Genomic DNA, 25,386 nt, shown 5'->3' with positions numbered 1-25,386 from the left:
TCTACCAACCCAAGTATCAAGGTGGTTTGGGGTTGCCTAAATTTCAAAACTATTTTGTGGCTTCTCAATGAAATCATTATTGGAGTGGCGTGGGGACTTTATACTCAAATAGTGGGCAAAACTTCAGCAAGAACTTTTGGAGGGTATCTGTTTTGTACAGGGAGGAAACCTAAATGCTTGTTAAATCCATTTTACGAGTATGGCAGTGAAAATATGGGATGCTTTTAGAAGTTAAAAGATCAGTGGAACCTGTTCCCTTTAACTCTTATTTGCTATAATGAAACCTATTTGGCAGGACATGTCTGAGGTATTCAAGAGTTGGGAGAGATTGAGTTGCTCAGGATTAGGCTTATTATCTGAGGTGAAGAAGTTATATGCCTTTGAACAACTGTGTGCAAACTTAATTGCCGCCCACAGATTGATAGCTTTTTGCAGATTTGTCATTTCTTAAATCAAAAAGGCTGAATATACTTAAAGGAATGAGTAACTTTAAAAATGTATGTAATTAAAACAGTTCTCTAAGGGGCTTATTTCCAAAATAAACTTCTCATGAGTTCTATGGAGGGGAAACTGAAACATGAATTGTCAAGGGAAAAGGATTAGAATCTTAATATTCCAGAGGAGGTTTGAGATTTGATTAGGAAGAGTAGAGCGAAGTCACCTATCTCATCCACTGCACTGAAAAACAGGTATAAAGTTTATTGTAGGTGGTATTTTAATTCCTCAATAATTGTGTAAAATATATCCTCAAGCACGTGGTAGTGGTGGAGTAAGCAACACATATATGGATCAAAGTGCAACATAAATAATGTGTGGCTGGCGTAAATCACTGATCAATATATCTCAAGGATATATAGACACAAGGGGTCCTTGGTTTGAAACTACAAAAGAGTTTAGTATTGATTGATGTACACTGTTGATGTGACTGTCTACAATAAGACTTTCTCCTTGAGATGTATTGATCAGTGATTTACGTCAGCCACACATTAAATAAATCCTCAAACCAGGGATAATTGTTGGCATAAATGTGGGAGTATGGGAAATGCCCTGTGATTCAATCTTATTTAAAAAAATAATAATAAAAGTATCCAAACCCTTATTTGTGAGATAAACAGAATTACTTTTACCTTTGAGTCAAAAATGTTCTTACTCTCTTTACCAGTATCTATTGTGCTAATTGAAATGAACTAGTAAACTATACTGCGTTTTTCCAGCTTTTTCTTCATTGAATAAATGTTTTTTGGAAAATTCATCATATGGAAAGTCTTAACAGCATTGCATAGAATAAGGTCTCAACCTTTCCATTTATTTATTTATTTATTTATTTGCAGTTTTTATATACCGACATTTGTTTAGTAACCTCACATTGGTTTACAATTAACAGAAATATTACAACTGTGCTAAATAAAACGAACATTTGCAACAGTGCTTTACAATAAACTTATTAACCGGGGGGGGGAACAGTGGAATAACAAAAGAGAAAACGTAAAATAAATAATGGTACATTGATATATTGCTGAACTTATAGGTCTATAAATAAATGGAATGAAGTTTTAATATAAAGTTGGGAGAAGGTAAAATTAGGTAGGTGAGAAAGGAGTAGGGTAAAGATTTTAATTACAAATGATAGGATTGGATGTCAAAACAAACTAGGATTAGAGAAATAGAACTCAGGTTATACTCCTCAATAAATTAGAGTGCAAGGTTGTGAGAATAAGAGGAGAACGAAAGATTAAGTATAAGCTTGTAGAAACAGCCATGTTTTCAGTTTTTGTTTAAATTTTATTGGGCATTTTTCTTGACGTAACTTCGGTGTCATATTATTCCAACAGCTCGGCCCGGCTATGGTTATCGCACACTTCCTAGTTGACTCAAGTGGTGGTTTTATGTGTAGGGGTGTGTAAGGTGGCAGTGTGTTGTGTTCTTGGGGTTCTGGAGTGTTTGTGAAAGTAAAGGTCATTATTGAACCATGTCATGTTTTCATTGTGTATTAGAGATAAGGTTTTGAACATGATTCTCTGCGCAATGGGGAATCAGTGCAGATCTATGAGTATGGGAGTAATATGTTCCGATTTTCTGGTGTTGGTGAGTATGCATGCTGCTGCATTCTGAAGCATTTGTAATGGTAGAATGGTAGATTTGGGGAGGCCTAGGGAGAAGGGCATTACAATAGTCTACTTTCGAAAAAATGAGGGATTGCAGTACAGTACGGAAGTCATGTTGGTAGAGTAATGGTCTGAGTTTTTTTAGGGTGTGTAGTTTGAAGAACCCATCTTTAATGGTGTTGTTGATATGTTTTTTAAAATTAAGGTGGTTGTCTAATGTGACTCCAAGTTTTTTAACATTATTAGTGACGTCAGGAGATGTGAGTGATGTGTGAGTGGCAGCATTAGTGTTTTTGTGGTTCTGTGGGCAAATGACCATAAGTTCTGTTTTATCAGGGTTAATAGCCAGATTGATGCTAGTTAGGAGATTACTAATGGCGGCGAGGGCAGTATCCCATGTCTTAAGGGCATCATTAAGGGAGTCAGTGATGGGGATAACAATTTGTACGTCATCCACAACACGCCTCCAGCTTCAAAACAGCCCTACACAACTACAGACTCTCCACCCTCAAACACAAGCGAGATTTTTACGCAACAAGAATCCATGACCACAGATTTAACCCCAAAGTGCTCTTCTCTTACGTCACAAGTCTTACCACCTCTCCCCCTCCCCCCACCATTCCAGACAATGAAGCAGCAGCCAAATGCGAAGAATTGGCAAACTACTTCCAAAACAAAATCTCTAACATCCTCGCTAGATTTCCCCCCTCCAATAAATGCCCCTCTCCTAACACACCCATCCTCCCAACCCCTAATGGCTACTCTCGACCTCACCTCCTCTAAAGAGATAGTCAATATCCTTCGAAAACTCAAGCCTGCCTCACATCCCAATGATACCATCCCAACTAAAGCCCTAATAGCCATACCCAACACCATAGCCAGAGCCCTGGCAGATGTCAAGTGCTCCTTAGCACATGGGACGGTCCCTGACTCACTCAAGCATGCAGTAGTCAAACCTCTCCTGAAGAAACCCTCTCTAGACCCTAAAGACCCCTCCAACTTCCGCTCTATAATCCAACCTCCCTCTTATCTCCAAGCTGATGGAAAAGGTTGTCAACTCGCAACTTATGGACCATCTCGAAAATCATGCCATCCTTCATGCCTCCCAATTTGGTTTCCGGAAACACTTTAACACAGAATCTCTACTCCTATCTCTTTCCGATCATCTCCTCAGAGGCCTAGGCCAAGGCCTCAGTTTCCTCCTTGCCCTCCTCGATATCTCAGCCGCCTTTGACACCATCAGCCACCATCACCTTCTAACACGTCTAGAAAGTATTGGCATTTCTGGACTAGCCCTCGCCTGGTTCAAATCATATCTCTCTAACAAAGTTTTCTGTCAAAATAGGAAACAACATCTCCACCTCACACTCTCTACAACAAGGAGTACCGCAAGGCTCATCGCTCTCCTCCACCCTTTTTAATATTTACCTCACGCCACTCTGCCAACTCCTCTCTGAACTCAAGCTCAAATTCTACCTCTACGCTGATGATGTTCAGATCATTATCCCCATCCACACCTCCATTTCTGATGCCCTAGAACACTGGCAAAATTGTCTTACGGCCATTAACTCACTGCTCACTAACCTACACCTTGCCCTTAATACTAATAAAACTGAACTCCTACTCATCTCCTCGCAATCCTCCCCCACCCCCCCGCAGCCCAACAACCCCACACTTAACCTCCTCACAGCACAACCATTTGTTAGGGACCTCTGTGTCTTCCTTGACCATCAACTAAATATGAAACCGTACATCAACTCCATTCTCAAAACAGGATTTTTCAAGCTCAACGTACTTAAAAAAAACTCAGACCCCTTCTGTACACCCAAGATTTCCGCACAGTAATACAAGCCACCATAACCTCCAAATTGGATTACTGCAACGCACTCCTCCTAGGACTCCCCTTTTCTACCATAAAACCGCTACAAATGTTGCAAAACGCATCAGCAAGACTTATCACCAACACACGCAAACACCAAAAACATTACCCCCATCCTCAAAGACCTACACTGGCTCCCCATTACCTCTCGCATTCACTACAAAACCTTGACCATAATTCACAAATCTATCCACGCCCACAACTCCAATTGGCTCGACATCCCCTTCAACACCCCACAGTCCACCCGTCCCACCAGATCCATCAACATGGGCACCCTACATGTTCCCTCTTTGAAAATAGCCCACCTCTCCTCCACTCGCGATCGTGCTCTCTCTATTGCAGGCCCTTCTCTCTGGAACTCCCTCCCTGTACACCTGCACCTCGAACCATGTTTATTCAAATTTAAAAAGAAACTAAAAACGCTACTATTCAAACAGGCCTATCCAGAATAGATTCCCTTTCCACCCACTCCACCCTTTCCACCCCATCCACCCCATCCATTCCCTTTCCACCCCACCGCCCCTATAGATTCCCTTCCCACTCCATCCCTGCACCGCCTCTTGGTGCACGCAACTCCTTATATTAAGGAATTAATTAATTATACTGTTAACTTATGCTTGTTACTGTTACGTTAATCTTTCCTTCCATGCTGCTCCTTGTTATCCCCTTCCCAGTTCACTCTCCCTGTTATCATGTAATTTTAAATCCTTCTGTTCAAATGTAAACCGGTATGATGTCCCCACTAATACCGGTATATAAAAGGTTCTAAATAAATAAATGAAGTACATGAGGCCAAGTTCTGTAAGTAGGTGACAAAGGGGGAGGATATAAATATTAAAGAGAATGGAGGAGAGGGCAGATCCTTGTGGCACCCCGTGATTAATATTGTATGGTTGTGATTCATGGTTTTCAAACCTGACTTTATATTGCTGTCCTTGCAGGAAAGATTCAAACCATTGCAGTGGGGTGTTAGCTATACCTATTTCCTTGAGCCGTGTAATGAGAATGTTGTGATTGATGGTATCAAAGGCTGCAGAAATGTCAAGCATGGCTAGTAGGAAAGATTGTCCCTTGTCAAACCCAGTGAGTATGGCATTGACTAGAGAGATGAGTAGCGTTTCAGTGCTCATAAATTTACAAAAACCAAACTGCGATGGTGAAAGAATTTCAAATTTTTCTAGGTGTTCCGTAAGTTGCATGTTTACAACTTTTTCAAGGATTTTTGCCTTGAGAGGAAGGTTGGAAATGGGTCGGTAATTGGTTAGGTCAGAGGAATCGGCTTTGGGTTTTTATAGGATGGGTCTGATGATAGCTTGTTTAAGCATATTAGGGATTTCTCCAGAAGCTAGTGAGCAATTGATAATTTTAGCAATTGGGGGTGCTAAGATTTCAGGGAAATCAAGAAGATGTTTGGTGGATATAGTGTCACTTGGATGTGTGGCAGGTTTCATTTTTTTAATGGTATTTTGAATCTCTAGGGATGTGGTGGGTTCAAAGGCATTAAATATAGAAGATGGATCTTGTGGAATGGTTCCAGTCAGGAGATTATTGCCAGGGAACAGAGTCATAATTTTCACTATTTTCTCGTGAAAATATTTGGCTAAGTTCTCACTTTTGGTTTGGGCATCTTTGCTATAGGAGGGAGTGGTATTGGTTTTAGTCAATTGTGTTACATATGTGAAGAGAGCATTTGCATTAAATTGCAGGTCATGTATTTTTTTTTGCATGGTAATTTTTTTTGCGTTGAGGGTTTGCTCCAGATAGATGCGTAGGGTTGCTCTGTAGGTATTTCTTCGTGTGAGAGAGGGTTTGTTACGCCAATCTTTTTCTAATTTCCTGAGGGTACGTTTCAGAGCTGTAAGTTCAGGGGTGTACCATAGTTTAAGTGAGGATTTGGAAAGGCCAATTTTTTTAATGCGTATGGGGCAAAGGTCGTTGGCAATATCTCCAGCGATAGAGTGCCATGATGTGATTGCTGAATTGATGTCAGATAGGTCAAGATTATGTAATTCTTTGTTGAGTGCAGCAGTAAGTTATTGAGTGCAGCAGTATGAGCCTCATTTGAGTTTTTTAAAAATAATTAGAACAAGCTAATTTTTAGGTAGGATCTCTTTGCATTTTGTTAGAAGAAGATGGGGAGCTGGGGGAAGGAGGGGTTAAACAATTGAAAATTGTAGAATATTTAACTGGAGTCATTGGTGTATGCTATGTTGTATGTTCAGTTATTATGGCTTGTTTATTTTTCCATTGTTGATTTGGAATGGCATAAAACTTTTAATTAAAAAAAACAAAACAAAGTATTTTAGCACTAAGGGAGTAGGAGTACCTGAGAGAGTCTCTCAGCATTAAGGACAGAGCTGTACATAGGATCTTTCCCTTGAAAGAAAGTAACTACAAGGATGGATGTATATGTTTTGAACAGAAAGTTGGAGATGTGGACTAATTGCATCTTCCTTCTAACTTTCCTTTCTTTGGGTATCTAGCTTCCCAGATTTCTGTAATATCTATGAAAACAGAACCCTTAAATACGAGCAAACATTCAGGACACAATTCCACACCATATTCTTTGAAGACATTCATGAATCCTGTTTCACCTTGTACGCGTTCAACTGGGAAGGATGGAGCTGGAAGTGACCAAAATGACGATATGAGTTATGATGAGGAAGAGGATGAAGAAGCAGAGTGTGAAGGTAGCTAGAATCATTTTATTTTCTTCATTTTCAAGTACATTTTTGAAAGCTCTTGAATTTCTGGGTAAAAGATCATTAACTGTCAAACTAGAACTGATTTCATTAGATACAAATATCTTGATAGAGCTTGTATAAGACAGAAAAGATGTTCAGTATCTCCTCTTTCTTCCACCTCCCCGAGTACTAGTTTATAACTTTTGATTGACTGTTTACTTATCGTATTATTCAGGAGAATATTAATATTTATTACAGGAAGTGTTGTCTATGTTGAAAATATCATCTGGTCAGGGAGAAAAGGGAGCTAGCAGAAACCTGAACTTCCATCTCTGTGCTTTCTGCACAGAATGGTTACATTCTCAAAAAAAAAAAAAAAAAAAAAAAAAGACTCACTCGAAGATCATATGCTCTTAAGAACATAAGAAATTGCCATGCTGGGTCAGACCAAGGGTCCATCAAGCCCAGCATCCTGTTTCCAACAGAGGCCAAACCAGGCCACAAGAACCTGGCAATTACCCAAACACCAAGAAGATCCCATGCTACTGATGCAATCAATAGCAGTGGCTATTTCCTAAGTAAACTTGATCAATAGCAGTTAATGGACTGCTCTTATTTATATAAAAACTTATATACCACAAATCAAAATTACTAAGGGGTTTACAGTTAAACATTCATAAAACATATTTAAAACATAAACAGTACACATTTAAAACATAAAACACTAGCTGACTACATTCATAGTAATTTTTTTCATAATCGTTACTGGCCGCCTATTCTTATACGTCAGTCTTGAGATATTTTGCCATGGGACTTCAGTATTTATCCTAGGACAAGCAGGATGCTAGTCCTCACATATGGGGCTGACGTCACTGACTGAGCCCTATCACGGAAAACCTTCTGTCAAAGTTTCTAGAAACTTTTGACAGGCACACTGAGCCCACTGAGCATGCCCAGCATGCCACGATTCCTCGAGCCATAGGGGTCTCCCTTCAGTTTTTGTTTTTCTGCGCTGCAGTTAGCATCGAGGAGCAGGAGCGCTGTGTGAATTTTTTCACACAACTCTGTCTAAAAAACAGATTAAAATATCACTCTTTTTCTCATCCCCACATTGGGGTCTCTCTTCAACCACCGGCTGGGGAGTAGAATTTTTGTTTCCGACTCTATTTGAGTTCACAAAACTTTTAGTCAGATAACCATCGACTGCTGTCTTGGTTATCATGGCCACGGGTTTTAAAAAATGTCCCAAATGTAATTGAACGATGTCGATTACTGATCCACACCTTGAGTGTGTGCTTTGTTTGGATCAATCCCATGGCGTTTCGTTGTGCCCAAAATGTGCTAAAGGTCGAAAAGCGCATCAGGAAAAGATGGAACACCTTTTCCACATCCAGCTGTTACCTTCTACGTCAACGTCCACCCATTCGTCTCCGGCCAGAGGGTCGAAAAAGCTGGTTATTAAAAAGCGTCGACTGGAGGCCTCGGGAGACCGGTGGTCACCAACCCCATCTGCGGCATCGACAAAGTCAACGTCTGGGCTTGAAAAAGCCACGGAACATCGTATAAGACATCGACGTTCTTCGATTTCGGAGGCCCTGTTATCATCGGAGCAGCCTGGAACCAAGAGAACTCGTCTACAAGAGACACCGAGGCCTTCTACACCAAGGCATTCCCCACCCCTAGAGGTGCTAAACATTGAGCTGCCACAGGGCCCTGTAGTAGCGCCAATGATGCCTTCACTGCCACTACATACAGCTGCTCTGCCTGCATCAGCTATTACAGAGGAACTGAGCAGATTCATCCGCCAGGCGTTGTGAGAAGCGCATCCTGGAATACTGACCATCGACACAGATGATTCCTTCGATGCCGATACCCTTGCTGAAGCCAACACCATTGTCTATGCCGGGGCCATCCCCGAAGACAGGACAAGCACCGATGCCAGTACCCATACCGGGGACTCCAATGCAACCAGATGCTTCGATTTTTCAACCGCTCATGGAAAAACTCGATGCCCTCATTGGTGCTATGCCATCACAACCTATTCCTACTAAGCCAGCAGGTATAGGAGATACTTTTGGTCAGTTCCCACTTGATGAACCTCAACCAGGACCTTCAGGACTTTTCAGACCAGTGGTTCCATCAGTACCACCGAGGTCTTCTCCTAATTCTCCTTCCAAACATGCACCATATGACTCCTGGGAGGATAGAAACACAGATTCCTCATTGGAAAGTTTCAAGTCTGAACCATCTCCTCCTGAAGGAAGAAAAAAGTCCCCACCAGAAGACTTATCCTTCACCACCTTCATAAAAGGTATGGCAGAATCAATCCCTTTTAAATTAGTGTCTGAGGAGGATACAAGACAACAAACATTAGAGGTTCTCCAATTTGTGGATCCACCCAAGGAAGTCCTAGCCATTCCTATCCACGAGGTCCTACTAGAGTTACAACATAGATTCTGGGAACTTCCATGTTCTGTTCCGCCAGTCAATAGGAGAATGGACACCACATATCTCGTACAGCATGTCTCTGGTTATCAAAAAGCACAACTACCACACCAGTCAGTAGTGGTCGAGTTGGCTCAGAAAAAATCTAAAAGAGTACGACCTCATTCATCTACACCACCAGGGAAGGATCATCGATTCCTAGACTCTCTAGGAAGGAAAGTATTCCAAGGAGCAATGCTTAACTCCAGGATAGAGTCTTACCAACCCTATATGATGCAATACCAGAGAAATCTCTGGAAACATGCAGGAGCTCACTGATTCCCTACCTCAGCAATACCAAGATGCAACTCACGCAATTGTCCATAAAGGACTAGAAGCTGAAAAACATGAGGTCCATGCTGCATATGACAGCTTCGAAACTTCTTCAAGGGTTGCAGCTTCGGGGATCCAGTGCATGCCGTTGGGCCTGGTTAAAAGCCTCTGACCTCAGGCCTGAGTTACAGGATAAATGCATAGGCAACAACCTATTTGGGTCGAAGGTTCAGGACGCAGTGGCCCAACTTAAAGAGCATACAGAAACACTGCGTCAGTTATCTTCTGTCCCACAGGACTCTTCCTCTTCAGCATCCTGCCTTCAACCAAGAAAAGGATACCAGAAAGCTGTACTACAGGCTGAGAAGATATTGACCACTGGCACCTAGGGGTAGATCTTCCCGACCACAGCAAAGATCTCAGCCCAGGCAGCCTAGAACGGCTAGGCCTCAAACACCAGCGCAAACAGGACCAGCTGCAGGTTTTTGAGATAACGCCAGAGAACAGAAGCCATCTTCACAATCTCAACCCAAACGTACCAGTAGGAGGTCGAGTCTCCTTTTATTACAATCATTGGTTACAGATAACAGACCAATGGGTACTCTCCATAATATCACAAGGTTATCAACTCAATTTCCTGTTAATTCCAAAAGACTCTCCTCCAAAGTCTCTTTGGATAAACAAAAACCACATCACTCTTCTGCAAGCAGAATTATCCACCTTTCTGAGAGCCAGAGCTGTAGAACCGGTACCCCGGCCTCAGCAGGGCAGAGATTCTACTCCCGTTATTGCCTCATTCCACAGAAAACAGGAGGCCTACGCCCCATCCTAGACCTCAGAAATCTCAACAAATTTCTACGGAAAGAGAAATTCAGGATGGGCTCTTTAGGTACCATGCTTCCCCTTCTTCAGACAAGAGACTGGCTCTGTTCTCTGGATCTGCAAGACGCTTACACTCACATTCCAATATTCCCTCCTCATCGCAAGTATCTGCGTTTCCTGGTGGGTCAACGGCATTTGCAGTACAGGGTTCTGCCATTTGGACTCTCCTCAGCACCCAGAATATTCACAAAATGCCTAGCAGTAATAGCAGCACACTTACACAAGGAAAGTGTACATGTACCTAGATGACTGGCTCATCAGAAGTCAGTCTCAACAAGGAGCTCTGGCTTCTCTCAGACGAACAATCAATCTACTCCACTCGATGGGTTTTCTCATCAATTATCAAAAGTCCCATCTCATCCCGTCTCACCTACTACAGTTCATCAGAGCAGATTTGAACACCATACTATCAAGAGCCTTCCTACCCGAAGATCGGGCGGAAACACTCTTCTTCTTAGCAAACCTGCTACGCTCGCAGAATCAAGCGACAGCTCATCAATTTCTAACTCTACTAGGTCACATGGCCTCCACAATTCATGTCACCCCTATGGCAGATTAGCCATGAGAATATCCCAATGACATTAAGGTCACAATGGATACAAGCAATTCAATCACTGTCGTCTCCAATTCAAATAACCCACCAGTTACATTCATCTTTCCTTTGGTGGGTAAACAAGGACAACTTGTGCAGAGGCCTACCTTTCCAACAACCAGTTTCACAGATAACTCTAACTACAGATGCATCCACCTTAGGTTGGGGAGCTCACATAGACAATCTTCAAACCCAGTGTACTTGGACAACACTGGAAGCAACATTTCAAATCAATTTCCTGGAACTTTTGTTATGCTCTACATGCATTCAAGGAATGCCTTTCACACAAGACTATTCTGATTCAAACGGACAACACAGTCGCCATGAGGTACCTGAACAAACAGGGGGCTACGGGCTCGTATCTCCTTTGTCAAGAAGCCACACAGATTTGGGACTGGGCCCTGACACATTCCATGTTTCTCCAAGCAACTTATCTAGCGGGCATTTACAACGTAGTTGCAGATCGCCTCAGTCGTCAGTTCCAACCTCACGAATGGTCCCTGGATCCCTTAGTAGCGACCAGGATATTCCAACGTTGAAGACAACCAACAATAGATCTCTTTGCATCAGATCTGAATCACAAAGTGGACAGGTCCTGCTCTCTGCACAAACAGAAACACCAGCCAGCCAGGGACACCTTTGCTCGCCCTTGGAACTCAGGTCTTCTATATGCGTATCCCCCAATACCGCTAATAGCCAAAACGCTAGTGAAGCTACAACAGGACAAGGGGTCAATGATACTCATAGCCCCGTATTGGCCTTGACAAATGTGGTTCCCCATACTTCTCGACCTATCAATTGCAGAGCCAATTCGCCTGGGCATAGCTCCCACTCTCATAACTCAGAACAGGGGCAGGTTGCACCATCCCAACCTTCAATCCCTATCTCTGACAGCCTGGATGTTGAAAGCTTGATTTTACAACCACTCAATCTTTCCACTAATGTCTCTCAAGTGCTTATAGCTTCACGTAAACCTTCCACACGAAAGAACTATTCTTCGAAGTGGAAAAGATTTACTTTCTGGTGTACGAAAAAAGACATTAACCCTTTTTCCTGTCCCACATCATCTTTACTAGATTATCTATGGCACTTTTCAGATTCTGGTCTCCAGACCTCATCTGTCAGAGTACACTTAAGTGCAATCTCCGCTTACCATAATACAATGGGAGATGCACCAATATCCGTGCAACCCCTTGTCAGTAGATTTATGAAAGGTTTAATTCACCTTAAACCACCAATTTGGCCACCAGTTGCAAAATGGGACCTCAATTTAGTGCTAACAAGGCTCATGCGTTCTCCTTTTGAACCCATGAATTCCTGCGATATTAAATTTCTCACATGGAAGACTATCTTCCTAATAGCCATTACATCTGCTAAAAGGGTTAGTGAGTTACAAGCACTTGTCACATACTCACCCTATACGAAATTCCTGTATGACCGAGTGGTACTCCGTACACATCCAAAGTTCCTTCCCAAGGTAGTTACAGAATTCCATTTGAACCAATCCATAGTTTTGCCCATATTCTTCCCAAGACCTCATTCTCACCAAGGTGAGAGGGCTTTACATACCTTGGACTGTAAATGTGCGCTAGCATACTACTTAGACCGCACTGCAGTCCACAGGAAATCCACTCAACTTTGTTTCTTTTGATCCAAACAAACCGGGTAATCCAGTGGGCAAACAAACTCTATCCAACTGGCTAGCAAATTGTATATAGTGCTGCTATTACAAAGCAGGCCTTCCTCTCCAAGGACGAATAAAGGTGCATTCAATAAGAGCAATGTCAACCTCAGTAGCACACTATCGTTCAGTGCCAATTCTTGACATATGTAAAGCTGCAACATGGAGTTCGCGTCACACTTTTGCAGCACATTACTGTTTGGACAAACAAGGGCAACAGGATTCAGCCTACGGACAATCTGTCTTAAAGAACTTGTTTCCAACCTAGTCCCAACTCCTTCTACATTCAACCTACTGTGATTTAGGCTGCCTCAAATTTTCCCAACAATACTTCAGTGTTGGTCCACTATAAATTGACACAGCCTATGGTTTGCTAATCACCCATATGTGAGGACTAGCATCCTGCTTGTTCTGGGATAAAGCAAAATTGCTTACCTTGGTAATAGGTGCTATCCCAGGACAGCAGGATGTAGTCCTCACGAAACCCACCCACCAGCCCGCAGAGTTGGGTCCGATACGTTTTATTATTTTATTTTTGCTAACGCTCATTGCTACATACGAGACTGAAGGGAGACCCCTGTGGTTCGAGGAATCATGGCATGCTGGCCATGCTCAGTGGGCTCGGTGTGCCAGTCAAACATTTCTAGAAACTTTGATAGAAAGTTTTCCTTGATAGGGCTCCATCAGTGACGTCACCCCCATATGTGAGGACTACATCTTGCTGTCCTGGGATTACACCTATTACAAGGTAAGCAATTTTGCTTTATTACAGCCCTTGTAGATACAGAGCTTCCAGGCATGTTTTTCAGTGCATCTATCACTTCCTCAGTGGAACTCCTGGTATTTGAGTGGAATCTGATTATTAATGTGGACAAGTGCAAGGTGTTGCATATAGGGAAAAATAACCCTTGCTGTAGTCACACAATGTTAGGTTCCATATTAGGAGCCACCACCCAGGAAAAAGATCTAGGCATCATAGTGGATAATACTTTAGAATCATTGGCTCAGTGTGCTGCAGCAGTCAAAAAAGCAATTAGGAAGGGAATGGTTAATAAAATGGAAAATGTCATAATGCTTCTGTATCGCTCCATGGTGAGACAGCACCTTGAATACTGTGTACACTTTGGTTGCCACATTTCAAAAAAGATATAGTTGCGATGGAGAAGTACAGAGAAGGGCAACCAAAATGATAAAGGGGATGGAACAGCTCCCCTTTGAGGAAAGGCTGAAGAGGTTAGGGTTGAGGGGGCATATGATAGAGGTCTTTAAGATCATGAGAGGTCTTGAACGAGTAGATGTGAATTGGTTATTTACACTTTCGGATAATAGGACGACTAGGGGGCATTCCATGAAGTTAACAAGTAGCACATTTAAGACTAATCGGAGAAAATTCTAATTAAGCTCTGAAATTTGTTGCCAGAGGATGTGGTTAGTGCAGTTAGTATAGCTGGGTTCAAAAAAAGGTTTGGATAAGTTCTTGGAGGAGAAGTCCATTAACTGCTATTAATCAAGTTCACTTTGGGAATAGCCACTGCTATTAATTGCATCAGTAGCTTGGGATGATCTTGGTGTTTGGGTAATTGCCAGGTTCTTGTGGCCTGGTTTGGCCTCTGCTGGAAACAGGATGCTGGGCTTGATGGACCCTTTGTCTGTCCCAGCATGGCAATTTCTTATGTTCTTATTTCTTTTTCTTTTTATCTTCCTAGAACCGTCCATGGATAAAATGCGTTCTTAGGCATCAAGGACATCAGTTTCTCTCCTTCATTGTCAACACCACACTACCTGAAAACTGCTACCCCAAAGTAAGCACTAAGCAGGATGAGTGAAATCCTAGCTTTTATAGGCCAGGGATAATTAAATATATTTGGTAAGTGAAAATGGTTGAAATTGTGCCTCAGACACAGTAGAAATAGCTGTGTTAGAAATTATGCTTGCATGCGATTAAGGGTAAGAAAGGTGAATGACAGAACATTTGTTTTTTGTTGCCAGACACGGAGTATTATTACTACAGAAGATAATCCCATGATACAATTGAACTGAAGCTAACCCATATTACACTCAGGCAAAATGTGAAGTAGAAAACTACTACTAATTTCTGTAGTGTTACTAGACATACACAGCACTGTACAAATTCACAGAGGGAGGATGCCTTCTCCATAGAGCTTAAAATAGTCAACAAACATACTGGACAAAAAGAGTCTTTGGGAGTTTTGTAAAGAAAATGGTTAAAATTAGAGAGACTGTGATCAGAAGAAATAGATTTAAAAGCATCCTCAAGGAGGGTGGGGCTTCACACTCTATTTGACTTTGGTGAGAGAGGGAGCATGACACACCAATTCAGGAAGTCTTACAAGCATATGGCATAGCAAGATGAAACGCATTGAATTGGGATCTGGCGGTGAGTTAAGGACACACAATAGTGACTTGCCTGATGTGTGAGATTCACGAGAAGGGGGCATAAGGAGAGATAAGAGGTGAGGTAGTTGAGGAGCTTCAGAATGAATGCACTTGTAAAGCTTGAACTGTATGTGGAAGTGGATAGGGAGACTATCGTAACTTGAGAAGAGAGGTTATTTGGGTATACCGAAATTAATGAAAGATAAGTTAAACAAATGAATTTTGAACAGATTTGTAGTGAGGAGCATGTTGTAGTAGCCTGAAAGTAGTACAGTTAGCCTCCAAAAATAAAATTAACAAGAAGAGACCCAAATAGTTTGATACCTTTTTATTAGGTTAAGTGTAAAGAGACATTTTCCATCAACATGCAGGCATGAATTAGCCATAATGTGTGGGTGATCTCAACTGACAGCACTGACAGACCCAGCTCTCAGAGCTCAGTAAAACCTTTACTTGTGAACACATGAACGTTTCTGCACACATGATAAATTGTGAGCCCCTCAGTATTTCTTTGTCTGAGATATTGCATAGACTTTTTATTGATTTTTTGATTTTGACCTCATTTTTTGGTCTTATCTACCTCATTGCATTGATCTGTTTTTGCTGCTGCCTTGGTGTAGCACTCAACCTAACCTTTCAGTTCTACAAAGAAAAAAGTGTGAAAAAGCCCAAGGTTAGAAAGAGCTGTTTTAAGCCCTGCATTTGTGGGCGCTGTATGGCCATCACATGTATGCGTTCTGTTATTCTGCTTGAGCTTAGATCATGACTCTTCCAACTGCTACAGCTGTGGTTGGATGTTTCGAAGGTGCAGCAACATTGCACCTAGAAAATGGAGGCCCTGAAGAAGTCACTCGCTGCTAAGAGACTGGAGCTTTGGTTTATCGGTGAGCAGTAGAGCTGTTCCTTGTCCAGGAGCAAGATGATGTCAAACTCTTGATGCAAGAAGTCATGGAGGGATCCTTCTCTCCCCCCCCCTCCCCCCCTCCCCCCCCCTCCCCCCCGCCAAATCTTCTCATTCCCACAAACATGGCAAGGCCCCACCAATCCCATTGTGGCACTGATTCTCAATCTAATACAGGTCAGCAGTTGAGTGAGGCACAGAAGCCTGTAGTGCTAGTGGAGGTGTCAAGAATAGTACCTACGCAACACAAGGGATCCCTCTGGAGCTGTCTGCCTTGGCACCAAAGAGAAAATCAGCACCATTGACACAAGGACTGCTAGTGTGGGACTTTCATCAGTGCCAAGGTGCGAGAGAGTTTCAGTAGTACAGATGCCGTCATCCTTCATAGCATGAAAAACTCCCATGACAGCAAGCATTCTGTTTTACCCAGCATCAACCGGGCAACACTTGTACCATCAGAATGGAGTCTGCATTCTAGGGCACAGTCACCCCTCTCAGTATAGTAAGTCAAGGTGCCTTTGATTTTTATGGAGCGGAGCACTTTGATGCATAAACTTAAATGTCCCAATGCTAGGGAGAGCAGAGCTTTGGCACAAGAGGAGGTTTCATTGGCAAAGGCTATGCAACACACTGCCATTAGGTGTCTGTGTAACCATGTGAAGCATCTCTGAGCAGGATACTTCTACAACAGATGTAGCTGCTATGGTGCCAAGTTCCTCCTCAGTGCTACCAGCAGCTCTCATTAAGGGGAGGAGCTGATCTGAGTTTCTAAAGAGGGTGTCTCTCCTTCAACACCAACGCATAGGATCCCTCAACTCAGTTAAAGATGGTGTAGAATTTCTTTGTCTCCTTAAGTTCTGAAGACTGGAAAGAGCATTTGGGATCACTCCTGTACAAGATGGAGGAATATTTTCTACATAGTGATGCTACCCAAAGGCTTCTGGAGGTGCGTGCTTCTCCTCGGGAGCTTCCGACATTGGGAACAAGTCCCCCACCCAAAGCAGTAGATTCACCTCCTCCAGAAGAGATTCTTCATTAATCGGGAAAGAAACAGGATCAATTCATTCTGTTAGATGTTTCCCCTTTGAATCATCAGAGGTCTTCTCTGTAGTCCTCTTTGTTAGGATCATGACTCAACAAACCCCTGTGGTCAGGAGGAGGAAAATTCCATAGGGATTACATCAGATTCCCTACCAGGCTTGCCTCCTCATACCTCTTCTCAGGGGATCTCTGCTACTCAGACTTTTTGGATAAGCTAGTTAAGATGATGTCCACTGATGTCAGTAAGGAGCAAGACCCAAGAACAGATGTCTTTGGATTTCTTCAGTTTCTTTAACCTCCAGTGGATTTGTGACCATGCCAGTGCTCAAATATGGAATATGTCTACATAACAAAGGAACAATGAAACAGTAGTCACACCTTGGTAACATATAACCCTTCATATCATTGAACCTTTCCCCCCTTTTCCCTCCCCATTCCTGGTACCCATCCCCTTGTTCCAGCAAACTGTGATGTTATAGAAGAAGAAGCCACTTCATATTATGTGAGGTAACTATAATGGATATAAGAGTCAGAAGGTAGATATCCAGTTAATTCGAGAGTTCTTGAAATTTGTCATGCCATTCACTAGGAAGGTGTTGAACAAAAGGGCCCCAGATCTTGGTAAAAGCCCCTTTCTTCTGGGCTGTCGACAAAAGCCATGTGCGATAGTCTAATTGTAACAGGAGGAACATTTCGGAGTGCCAAAAGTCTATCATCGGTGCTGCTGATTGTATCCAGTAGGTTAGAATGCATTTTCACGCCAGACCCATGGCTTTACTGACTAGCAGACCATTGTGTTCCCACCAGTCAGTGTCTCTCTCCCCCTACCCCCGGAATGGCCAGCACTGCCAATAAAGATGGCTCACCCCCCAGCAGTTTTGCCAGATATTGCCCCACCTGAGTCCAGAATTCCTGTATCTAAGGACAAGTCCATAATCCATGAGCCAGTGATGCTGTGATTCAAGGCATTTGGGGCATGCTGGGCTTGAAACAATATGCATTTGATATGCTCGCAACGGTGAGATTGTAACCCTATGCACTATACGCAAATATTGTTCCCTCCCATTGACAGCAGGCATCGCTTTAATAAAGATCTGAAGCACCTCCAACAAGTCATCCTCTGCCACTGTAATACCCAGGTCTCGACTCCAGAGCTCAGCCAACGCCCCCATGGTTTTATAAGGCACTGCTTGATGTATCAGTTTATAGAGAGCTGCCAAGAATTGCTTCCGGAATTTAAACAAGGCCAGCAATCTCTGAAAGGGTCCAACCCTTTCTCGTGAACTCATTGATCCACAAGATTTGGACACGTAACTTGCCATCTGAAGGTACCAGAAAAAATCCTGTGGTTTCCAGCCAAACAACTCCTGGCATTTAGTGAATGTATATAATTTTGGGTTTGTGGATCTGAGATCAGCAATCGTTCCAAAACCTCTTTGTCTCAGATTGTGATAAAAGTGCCCTCCTTGACCTGGGGTAAACTTGGAGTTACCACATAGTGGTAACATTATAGATGCTTTCCATGGTAAGGTTAGTTGTGTACGCATGGCCCGCCAGCCATATCTAGCATAATTTGCCAGAATATTGACCCGCAGTTGTGCAGTAAGGTCTTATGGGTAGCATGGAGCACAAATCTTAAATCTAATGGGTGCGCCAGCTGGGAGTCCAGGTTAGTATCTGAGAAACATAAACTTCCAAATAACCAGTCCCCAACCGAATGAAGTGCACAAGTCATATTATAAAGAGGAATATTGGGGAACCCCCAGCCTCCAAGGGCAGTTGGAATCATCAATTTGCGCAATGCTATTCGCGCTTTACGATTTCGCCACAGAAATGCTGTACAAATTCGATTAAAGCTACAGATGTCTGCTTTGGAGCAATATTTGGAGGACGTAAAGAAGTTTAGGAAGAAGTACCACTTTAAAGAGCGCTATCCGTCCCATCAAAGACAGAGAACTCCATCCAGCTCATCATCAACTTTCTTATCTTCTCTATAACTGGAGCGATATTTACAGTGTATCAGTGAGCAGGGTTGCCTGTAACATAAATTCCCAGGTACTTGAGTGATTTTTCCACCCAGCGAAGGGGAATATCGGGCCACTTTGTTTGTAGATGACCCAGGATATCTAATACCTCAGACTTGTCTAGGTTTAATTTAAGACCCGAAAAGACTCAGAAGTCTGCAAACACCTTCAAAGTCTTTGGGAGAAGAGTTAGGCGCTTGTGGGACAAACAGTATGTTGTCTGCAAAAAGAAATGTGTTGTGCAATTGGTAACCATGATGGTTAGTATGGCTATCTAAGATCTGCTTTAGCATATGCACAAGGGGTTCCAAGTAAAGTATAAACAAAGGTGACATAGGACACCCCTGACGAGTCCCCCTAGTTAATGAAAAGGGTCTCGACAGACATCCATTCGCCATGACTCGTGCCCCAGGGTTTGAATAGAGAACTTGTAGTGCCTGATAATAAAAGCCTGCAAAGCCCATCTTTTCCACTGTAAACCGGAGAAAGGACCAAGACACCCTGTCAAAAGCCTTTTCGGCATCGAACTCCACCAGCACTGGATCAGCAAACACCCGATGATGACACAAAGGAAGTAATTGGGCTAGCCTACTTATATTGATACTGGATCTTCGACCCTTTACAAAGCCTGTTTGTGCTGGCAAAATCAGTGCTGGTAGGATGTCCACTATCCGATTGGCCAGCATTTTAGCAAAGATTTTTATGTCCACATTAAGGATATCAGTCTGTACGCCGTAGGAGAATCTGGGGCTCGCCCCGGTTTAGGAAGTACTATAAAAGTAGCCATGCGGAGCGAGTTCAGCATCATACCTTGCTGAGTCATGGTATTAAATAGTGCAGTCATACTACTGCAGATCTCAGATTTGAGAGTCTTATAGAAAAATGGGGACAGGCCATCAGGCCCGGGAGCCCTTGAGGCTTTGAAGGCTCTGGATTACCTTTAGAATCTCGCCTTCCTGTATTGGACAGTTTAATTGTGCCAGCTGCTCACTGGTAAGACTGGGGAGGTTTATAGATTGCATAAATCGGTCTCTCGCCTCCAAATCCTCTCTAGCTGCACTATAAAGCTCCTGATAGTAGTTATGAAACATGGCAGCTATCTCATCGGCTTTGGTTACTGGTTTCCCTGTGGGGTCTTTAAGTTATGCAATAGGAGTGGATTTCCACTCCCCCTTTATAAGGTAGGATAGCATTCTGCCTACTTTGTTTCTGGATAGGTACAGCCGGTGTCTTAATGAGAACAGCGAGAATGTCGCTCATTTGTGTAGTAGCTCATTAAGTTCTGCCTGAATTATATTGAAGTCTATTTTTAGATGCTGTGGCATTCTGTATTAAGGCTGTTTTATATTGGTTATATTTAGCCAACAACTCTAGAATCTGTTTATCTAGTTCCTTCTTGCAGCAGATAGAGTATTCAATAATATTACCCCTCAATACTACCTTAGCGGTTTCCCAGAAAAGAAATGGGGTGGTTTGGTGGCTATCATTAAATAATAAATATTCCCTCGATTTAGCAGTTATAAATTCTCTAAAGTTCTCATCCTGCACGAGCCATAGCGGCATCTTCCATGTCGCCGGATCTCTATATCCTCCCCTTTTACGCATACTACAGGATATTGGGCTATGGTCCGAGATGACCAGGGGTTCAATGGCAGAGCTCCGGAGTTGTGGAAATAGGGATTCAGAGATTAAAATATAGTCAATCCAAGATCTGACATCAGATTCACATGCCTAGTAAGTAAAATCCTTGCTTCCAGGATTTAACATCCTCCAGGAGTCAAGTAATTGTAAGGAGTCGCACATGAAAGGGATACCTTTGTTCGGGCCCAGGGGCCTCCCCTGCGTGGGGGAGGAGCGATCCAGCGCATGGTCTGCCACACAGTTAAAATCCCCTCCCAAATCCACGGGGATTCGCTGTAGGGACATAATTTTGGTCACAAAATCAGAGAAAAAGTGGTGATCATATTGATTGGGACGATATATTGAAGCTAAAATAATGGCTTTACCAAATAGGAGTCCCTCATTAATTATATATCTCCCATTGGGGTCTGCAATTATCTTTTGTTGCTGAAATGATACAGTTTTGTGGATCAATATAGCTACTCCTCTACTATGTGAGGATCCGTGGTCAAACCCTTTCTTTTTTAATTTTAGATGAGCGTTTGCTTTCATGTGTGTTTCCTGCAGAAAAATTATGGTACCTTTTAACCTATGAATATTGGCGAGAACGTTTTCCTCTTTATCGGGGTTTCCAAGCCTGCTACGTTCCAGGATAGTTATTTATGCCATCAGACATCACTGCTACATAGTGTGAGAGTAAGACAGTCGTTTACAGCAGAAATAAGGCTATGCGGCCTTCCTTTGCCCCCATTCCCCTCTGCTTGCTGTGCCTGGCATGCACGTTCTGACCTAGCATGTAAAGTTTCTCTCCTGTCTGCCGCCTTAGTACATGAACTGTTACCTGTACATGTTTCTTACCGCGCCATATTGTAGCTTCTACACACTTTTCTACTCCATCCCTCCCCAAGTTATCCATATGCCTAAAGGATTCATTCCCTTCTGCGGAGATCACACTGAGAGCGCATGGGTGCCTCTCACCCTTTTCACAAAGAACTCCTCCGAAAGGAATCAGTCACAGTGCTAAATCCTCTTACACATATGCTTTGTTGATTAAGATCCTCAAACCCAAAAACGCGTGTAAGAATTAACTTTACAAACTGATTAACTGGCTGGCTAGCCTGATAACTGAACTCTGTAATGACAAACTTAACGTTAGTCTGCTATAGCATTAAACCTGCTGTTGCAAGTAGGAGATCCTGTTCAGCCTTCTATCAGATTCCGCCACATTTCCTGTAAGTGCTGCTCTGAGGTAGTGGGAGTCAGGTAGTGGCTAACGGAATGCCTTGTAGGTAACTTTCCACCTCCTTGGGAGTGTTGAAGAATTTAATCCCTGAATCTGTCCATATTTTGAGTCTTGCTGGATAGAGAATGGCGAATCGCATTTGCCTGTTTACCATATTTGTGCAGACGAGCGTGAACGTGCGCTGAAGTTGAGCAACATTTGTAGAAAAATCCTGAAAAATAAGAAGTCATTTTCCCTCATGCTGCAGCTCCTTCTTGTGGTAGGCTTGCAGGATTTGTACCTTGTGGGTGTAGTTCAGGATTTTTGCCACTACCACTCGAGGAGATTTCCTTTCCGACTGTTTGGGCCCAATTTTGTGCGCCCTTTCCACCTTCAGCTGACCCGTCAAATCCGGGAGACCTAGCTCCGCTGGCAGCCATGTTTCAATAAGCTTTTGTAAATTTGTGTCGGAATAATTTAGGGTTAGCCCTTCGCGAGCGATTTTCCAGGTCGTCAATTTTAGTTTCTTGTTTGGCTATTGTTTTTTCTAGTTTCACCAATTTCGCTTGAAGCGTGATCGTGTCATCTTCCACCACGTGGATGTGCTCCTCCATTCCGTCCATCCGCGCATTATAGTCAGCCAGAGAATTTCTAACCTCTGCAATCTGTGAAGACAGCTCATCAAAGCGGGGATTCAGTGTGGCCACCACTGCTGATGTGATGGACACCTTCACGGCTTCATTCCCTGCAGCTTCGGGCTAGCTGATATGGCGGTGGCCATTTTGGCATCTGTTTTAGCAGGCTTGTCTTTGTCCTTTTGTAGCGGGTGGGTAGACATGCTGTCCGCCCCTGACTATATCTCGACAAAAGATCCGTCGGCACTTTTTTTGGCTTTTATTTAAGGTTACTCACATTGATTTTCGGCGCGATTTGCCATGTTAGGGCGGGTTGTAGGGGAGAGGCACCCGGAGCGCGAGGTAGAAACGTCCTCACCACATCACGTGATCTCAACTCTGTTATTTTTATGTAATGTCCAATCTACTCAACTCTCAACAGGGAGCAATCGATACTGTACATTTGCAGGAATGGGCCAGGAGTTCTATGCCTGGTATTTTCTAATCTCCGAGAAGTCTGTGGGATTAAGGCTTATCCTGGACTTGTGGAAGCTGAACAAATTGTTGGTTCAAGAGAGGTTCAAGTTGAACTCTTCCAGACAGTTCTTCCCTTTATTCAACCAAGGGATTGGATGTGTGCTCTGGATCTGGAGGATACTTATGCATATATTTCCATTCATCCCGCCCACTGGAGCTTCCTTTTGGCCTTGTGGCAGTTCTGAATGTGTTCACCAAATGTCTAGCAGTCATGGTTGCACAGCTTCTTCTGCAGGGAGTCTCTTCCCATACCTGGACAATTGTTAATGGGTCCATCTCTGACAGTCATCCTGGATTCTTTCAAAACAACCACCTGTATTTGTCATTCCATGGATTGCCTAGTAAACTTCTCCAAGTCCAAATTGGTCCTGTCACAAGGAATTCATTTCATAGTTTATTGGATAGACTCACTTCAGGAGATGTTTCTTCCCATAGAAAGAGCTGTAATGTTGATGGGCTTAGCAAGGTTCTTTCTACAGCAGAAGCAGACTTCAGCAAGGTTAGTTCTTCTCATGCTCGTGGCTGAAGCATTGTTCATAGTCCCTCTGACTCATTTGCACATTGGGTCTTCATTGGGTCCTCTGAAGCCAGTGAGATTAGCTTTATCAACTGCTGTGTCACCAAATCTCTGTAACTCTCAAGATGAATGCATCTCTTTAATGGTGGATGAATCCAAAGGGTTTTGTCTTGTGTTACGCATTCTGTCACACTAAGTGACCCTATCTACCAGTGTTTCCACCATAGGGTGGGGCATGCACACTAGTGCTGCATAGACCCATGGAGACATGGGTCCCAGGGCTGGTGCTAGCTTTTTTGCTGCCCTGTCTGATTAATTACTGTGCTAACCCCCCCCCCCCCCCCCCCCCCCCAAATTCATTCAGTCTCTGTTCTGGGCCTTCCAAATAAAAGATCCAACTCCCTCCAATGATTTAAACTTTAAAAACTGACACACCCTGAATCTTTACCCCCTCACTCTGGAACCCATGCAAGAATGTTGAATATCCTAGGTGAATCTTATAGCCTTCCTTCCCCCCCCCCCCCTCCCCTCGCCCTCTCCATACATGCAATTAAGAATTGTGCATTTATAATAGATTTTACATGAAAAAGAACATTCAAAGTATAGTTTTCTGAAATGTAAAAAAAACCCAAAACCCCCAAACCCAACAAAAAAACTATCGCTTACAACATGTATATTAGTGCTTCCCAACCGTTTCAAGCACAAGGCACATCTATGTTAACAAAAAATATTGTGTGGCACACCAGCCACTATGGAGCAGACAGTGCAGACATAGGAATCATATGGCCTAAAGAAGAGCTAGGGAAGATTTGAAACCACCAGCATCTCTTCCAAATTTTAAAACAAAGGAAGAGAAGGGGGCGACGATATACATGAACCCATCATTATGCACCTGATCCCAGAGGAAAAGGGAGAAGTAGGTGTGGTGTGGGCAACCTGTTCAGTTAGTTACTTTGGGTGCCAGAGCTCCTTCACTGCTGCTGCTGTTTGCAATACATAAAGTGAGTTCTCCCTGTCTCACTCAGCCTGGGGATATAAGACAGATGCTTCAAGAATTCAAAGATGGAGAAAATGAGGAGGTGCTGTGTGCACTGTGTATGCTGAACAAAGCAAGTCCCAACTATCTGTGCTCTGAATGCTGCCCATTAGTTGCCATACCATGCTGCAGCTTGGAAGAAGTGTGCACATGATTACACATGTTCTCAGAAAAGAGTTCCTACAAGTTTCAGAACCATTGCTGGTGTTTCTTGTTGCTGGAAGGTGCTGAGAGCAGAGCCCAAGTGCTGGCCTGGATAGAAGCATCAGACAGCAGTGACTTTTCCATGGCACACCTGATCAGATCTGAAAGCACACTGGTTAGAAAACACTAATGTATACCATATATACATGATCTGCATTGTGCCAACTAGAAAACCGTCCAAAAGTCACTTGGAAACCATATGGTATTAGGCCTGTTGTAATGCATGTTAGGTATTTATTTATTTATTTATTTATTTGAGTTTTTTATATACCGATATTCCTATAAAGATGGGTTTGACCCTCAGAAAGCCAAACTGAATTATAATTATAATATAGTAAATCTCCCATACCAGAAAGCACTAATTGCCAGCATTTAAACAGTAGCAACCCTGCCTATGAAAAGGCAACACTGCAAATATTATACAAGGCCCTAGAATACCAATACATATCCTCTTAGGAAAACAGAAGATATTAGGCTGCTCTAGATCCCTACACAGAAACCACATACTAGCAGAATCCCTAACCTCAGGCACATATGCAGAACACAGACAGACCCTTATCAAATAGAGAATCAAGAGACCATAAAGTACAAATAGAAGCATGCAGACAAAAACTGAACTGGAAACTGCAACAAGCTGGAAAAACAGAATCACCATTCCTTATTAAACAAAATTAAGAAATCTAATAAAATCAT

The 25,386-nt window shown here is 42.9% G+C and overlaps 1 protein-coding gene across 1 annotated transcript in view; it reads left to right on the top strand.

Moving 5' to 3' along the window:
* Positions 1-25,386, top strand: part of CENPT (centromere protein T) — a 170,123-nt gene that overhangs the window by 113,358 nt on the left and 31,379 nt on the right. The window contains exons 11-12 of the mRNA XM_029608822.1: positions 6,468-6,674; positions 14,287-14,382. Coding sequence (XP_029464682.1) covers positions 6,468-6,674; positions 14,287-14,315 — 236 coding nt within the window. The 3' untranslated portion in view covers positions 14,316-14,382. The remainder of the gene's footprint in view (positions 1-6,467; positions 6,675-14,286; positions 14,383-25,386) is intronic.

This window comes from Rhinatrema bivittatum, chromosome 7, assembly GCF_901001135.1.
Source record: "Rhinatrema bivittatum chromosome 7, aRhiBiv1.1, whole genome shotgun sequence".
In the NCBI taxonomy this organism is placed as follows: Eukaryota; Metazoa; Chordata; class Amphibia; order Gymnophiona; family Rhinatrematidae; genus Rhinatrema; species Rhinatrema bivittatum.
Note: the sequence above shows the minus strand (reverse complement) of the source record. Positions and strands in the feature narration are given on the sequence as shown.